Genomic DNA, 5,063 nt, shown 5'->3' on the forward strand with positions numbered 1-5,063 from the left:
AGAAGTCTAGAGAACTACAACCAAATTCTCAAATACTGTATATAAATATTTGTTTTCTTTTAAAGGAGGTTGATTATAAATAGTTAATAATCACAGTGAAGGCCTTTCTAAAGAAAAAAGAGGATATGATATAGAAACGAATAGTTTACATTGGTATGGACTTTGGTTTATTGATACAAATTTAAAGTCAATTTTGTTATATCTATATTTCTACTCTTTTAAGGTATTATGTTTATATAGCTCATTAAGAATGTAATGTATAATTAAAATTATGGATTAATAGATAATCATCTGTAATAGTTAAACTGTAGTCATGCTAGTTAGGTTTTGTAGATGTACAGAGATAAATTTCAGATGGATAAGTATTCTTCAAACCTTTCAAAGACCTTCAAATATGGTATTTAAAATGTTTTAAGATATGTTTAAAATCATTTCCTTCTGCTTCTTCTAGGTTAGGATGATCAAGATCTTAGACTTTTTTCAACAGTGAGACATGTCTACTTCTGGAAGCACCAATTACTTCAGAGAGGTTGATGGGCATTGAAAAAACTTGTTATGGAATTTGCCTTCAATGTGACAAGGCTAGCCATTTGAGCAAGAAACTGCTCTTACCTGGACTGCGTGATGGTATTCTATATGAACTGGACATGCAAGACCCACAGAAAAGTGAGTACTGAACTTTCCAAAAGACAGGATGGTCCTTCAAGCTCCCTTCTTCACAGAAGAAATTGCTACACATTCTGTACGACACAGAAGAAAGCAACTGACAATTTTTTCCATTATAAGACAGAACAGATCTTCAAATATTCTGCTTCATTGAAAAGTCTGAGAGATATTATGGGCCTATAGGCTGAAGATGGATGTCCCAATGTTACAAAATACTTTGGGTGACTGTCCAGGCAGCAAGATGTCTCTGTTATTTCTAGAACTTTGGAAGTTACTTATAATGCACTTTCTGTTTACTTAGGTAATATATCCCTTTTGGGTATTTGATGGAATGTAAGACTATATAATTATAATTATAGTTTTCCTTAGTTATGATAAAAGGTAAGTTATATATAAACTTTAGATTCACAAGGATAGGATGATAGACTATTTTCCTTAATTTTCTAAATGAAAATGGACTAAATATAGTAAATATAATTCTTTCTTGATACCTGTTTTGTATATGGAATTGTACTATGTTAAACTTAAATCGTTTCTTTTCAATTAGATAGAAAAGGGGAGATGATGTGGTATGTCCTTCTGTATATGTGTTGCTTTTATTGGTTGATGAATAAAGCTGTTTTGGTCAGTGGCTTAGCAGGGTAAAACTAGGTAGGAAATATGAGCAGAGATATATAGAGAGAGTAGGCAGAGTCAAACAGACACCAGTCAGCCAGTGAGGAAATAAGACATATAAAAAAATGACATAATGCCGCAGCCACAAGGCAATACATAGACTAATAGAAATGAGTTAATTTAAGAAGTAAGAGCTAGCTAGAAATGTGCCTGAGCTATTGGCCAAACAGTGTTGTAATTAATATAGTTTCTGTGTGATTATTTGGGTCTGGGTGGCTGGCTGAGTAACAGAAATGGAGTCTCTGTCTACAACTTTCTGCCATTTCTATTGTTTTTTTTTCTTTTATTTATTTTTTATTCTTTTTTAATTAAAATTTCCACCTGCTCCCCGTTTCCCATTTCCCTCCCCTCCTCCCAAATATTGCCCCCTCCCCCCACTCCCCTCCCCCTATCCCCACTCCTCTTCTCCTCCCCCCACACCATTCCCCCTCCCTCTCGATACTGAAGAGCAGTCCAAATTCTCTGCCCTGCGGGAAGACGAAGGTCTTCTATCTACGTCCAGGAAGGTGAGCTTCTAAACAGGCTAAGCTCCCACAAAGCCAGTTCATGTATTAGGATTGAAACCTAGTGCCATTGTCCTTGGCTTCTCATCAGTCTTCATTGACCGCCATGCTCAGAGAGTCCGGAATCAACCCATGCTTATTCAGTCCCAGCCTTGGTGGGCTCCTAATAAATCAGTTCCACTGTCCCAGTGGGTGGGTGCATCCCTCGTGGTCCTGATTTTTTGCTCTTGTTCTCCCTCCTTCTGCTCCTCATTTGGACCTTAAGAACTCAGACCGTTGCTCCAAATTGAGAATCTGTCTCTACCTCGATCCATCGCCAGATGAAGGTTCTAAGGTGATATGCAAGATATTCATCAGTATAGGATAGGGTCATTTCAGGTTCCCTCTCCTTAGTTGCCCAAGGTACCAGCTGGGGACATATTCCTGGACACCTGCGAACCCCTCTAGAGTCAAGTCTCTTGCCAACCCTAAGATGGCTCCCTTAGATAGGATATATACTTCGCTGCTCCCGTATCCATCCTTCCTATATCCCAACCATCCCAATCCCCCGAGCTCCTCCCATCCTCCCCTTCTCATATTTCTCATCCCATTTCCCCTTTGCCCCATGCCACCTCACCCGCAAGTTCCCAGTTTTTGCCCTGCAATCTTGTCTACTTCCCCCTCTCCATGCGGATGACTATATGATTTTCTTTGGGTTCACTTTCTTATTTAACTTCTATAGGATCACACATTATATGCTTAATGTCTTTTATTTATGGCTAGAAACCGATTATGAGTGAGTACATCCCATGTTCCTCTTTTTGGGTCTGGGATACCTCACTCAGGATAGTGTTTTCTATTTCCATCCATTTGCACGCAAAATTCGAGAAGTCATTGTTTTTTACTGCTAAGTAGTACTCTAATATGTATATATTCCACACTTTCTTCATCCATTCCTCCATTGAAGGGCATCTAGGTTGTTTCCAGGTTTTGGCTATTACAAACAATGCTGCTATGAACATAGTTGAACAGATACTTTTGTCATTTGATGTGGCATCTCTTGGGTATATTCCCAATAGTGGTATTACTGGATCTTGGGGTAGGTTGATCCCAAATTTCCTGAGAAATCGCCACACTGATTTCCAAAGTGGTTGCACAAGTTTGCATTCCCACCAGCAATGAATGAGTGTGCCTCTTTCTCCACAACCTCTCCAGCAGAGGCTATCATTGGTGTTCTTGATTTTAGCCATTCTGACAGGTGTAAGATGGTATCTCAAAGTTGTTTTAATTTGCATTTCCCTTATCGCTAAGGAGGTTGAGCATGACCTTAGGTGTCTTTTGGCCATTTGAATTTCTTCTGTTGAGAATTCTCTGTTCAGATCAGTGCCCCATTTTTTATTGGGTTCATTAGCATTTTAAAGTTTAGTTTCTTGAGTTCTTTATATATTTTGGTGATCAGACCTTTGTCTGTTGCAGGGTTGGTGAAGATCTTCTCCCAGTCAGTGGGTTGCCTTTTTGTCTTAGTGACAGTGTCCTTTGCTTTACAGAAGCTACTCAGTTTCAGGAGGTCCCATTTATTCAATGTTGCCCTTAATGTCTGTGCTGCTGGGGATAAACGTAGGAAGTGATCTCCTGTACCCATATGTTGTAGAGTACTTCCAACTTTTTCTTCTATCAGGTTCAGTGTGTTCAGACTAATATTGAGGTCTTTAATCCATTTGGACTTGAGTTTTGTGCATGGTGATAGATATGGATCTATTTTCATTCTTCTACACGTTGACAACCAGTTCTGCCAGCACCATTTGTTGAAGATGCTCTCTTTTTTCCATTGAATACTTTTAGCTCCTTTATCAAAAATTAGGTGTTCATAAGTTTGTGGGTTAAAATCAGGGTCTTCTACTCGGTTCCATTGATCGACTTCTCTGTTTTAATGCCAATACCAAGCTGTTTTGTTTTGTTTTTCTTTTTTTTTGAGTTCATCCAACAAGAAGCCATAACTTTATTAGTGATAGAAACAGTACAAATTTCAAACCAAGCTGCAGTTCCACCTTTGAAACACCAAAAAGGGGGGAGGGGATGGGGACTGTCCTCTCCGTCAAATAGTTACATTGTTAATTCCATAATAGCATTTACAATATCATTACTGTTGTTTTTCAGGGCTCGGACTGCCTTTGCTCTGGACACATTCGCCTGTGACATGACTAATTCTATGTCCTTAACTTCCACACTGTCTCATCAACCTCTTCCTCCTCACTCTCCTCTTGTACTGTCGGAGTCTGAGTATTTTCTTGAATGTTTGAAACAGCTTCACCTTGAACTTTGAACTTCTCAGCAGCTGCTAACTGTGCTTGCTGAGACAAATCTTCAATCTTGGCTTCTCCAAATACGATGTAGGTGTCTGAAGCCGGGCTCTTGTAGACATCTGGTTTGGTGATGACGAAGAGGATATTTTTAGATTTCCGGATAGTGACTCTAGTAACCCCTGTAACCTGCCGAAGACCCAGCTTGGACATAGCCTTCCGTGCTTTCTTTTCACTCCGGCTCTGCTTTGCTTTACTGACTGGCTTTTCATCAATTTCAGCTGCTGCCGCCAGCTGGGCTTGTTGTGTGGCTGTCTGTGTGGAGTCTTGTTCCTCGAGCTCTGGTACTGATTCATCACTGTCAGATTCTGTTCCTGACCCTGTCTCAGCCTGGGGCTGTGGCAGCTCCTGCTCTGTGGCAGGGACGGTTTCTGTGGCTTCGCCAGGCATTTTGTGCAGAGGACGCGGAACCAAGATGGCGGCGGAAAGAGAGCGAGCGAGAGCGTGACCCAGGCTGTGGCAGAAGGAAGACCTACCAAGCTGTTTTCAATACTGAGGCTCTGTAATAGAGTTTGAGGTCAGGGATGGTAATGCCTCCAGACGATCCTTTATTATATAAGATTGTTTTGGCTATCCTGGGTTTTTTGTTTCTCCATATAAAGTTGATTATTGTCCTCTCAAGATCTGTGAAGAATTTTGATGGGATTTTAATGGGGATTGCATTGAATCTATAAATTGCCCTTGGTAGAATTGCCATTTTTACTATGTTGATCCTCCCTATCCAAGAGCAAGGGAGATCCTTCCATTTTCTGGTATCCTCCTCAATTTCTTTCTTCATTGACTTAAAGTTCTTGTCAAATAGATCCTTTACTTCCTTGGTTAGGGTTACCCCAAGATATTTTATGCTATTTGTGGCTATCGTGAAGGGTGATGCTTCTCT

At 40.1% G+C, this 5,063-nt stretch overlaps 1 protein-coding gene across 1 annotated transcript; it reads right to left on the minus strand.

Annotated features, from left to right (window-relative positions):
• Positions 1 to 3,802: 3,802 nt before the first annotated feature.
• LOC130867322 (nascent polypeptide-associated complex subunit alpha-like) lies at positions 3,803 to 4,628 on the minus strand. The gene is given in 2 exon segments (XM_057759175.1): positions 3,803 to 4,051; positions 4,054 to 4,628. Coding segments are annotated over 2 exon segments (645 nt in total). The 5' UTR covers positions 4,574 to 4,628; the 3' UTR covers positions 3,803 to 3,926.
• Positions 4,629 to 5,063: the final 435 nt, after the last annotated feature.

The sequence above is a fragment of the Chionomys nivalis genome, chromosome X, assembly GCF_950005125.1.
Source record: "Chionomys nivalis chromosome X, mChiNiv1.1, whole genome shotgun sequence".
In the NCBI taxonomy this organism is placed as follows: domain Eukaryota; kingdom Metazoa; phylum Chordata; class Mammalia; order Rodentia; family Cricetidae; genus Chionomys; species Chionomys nivalis.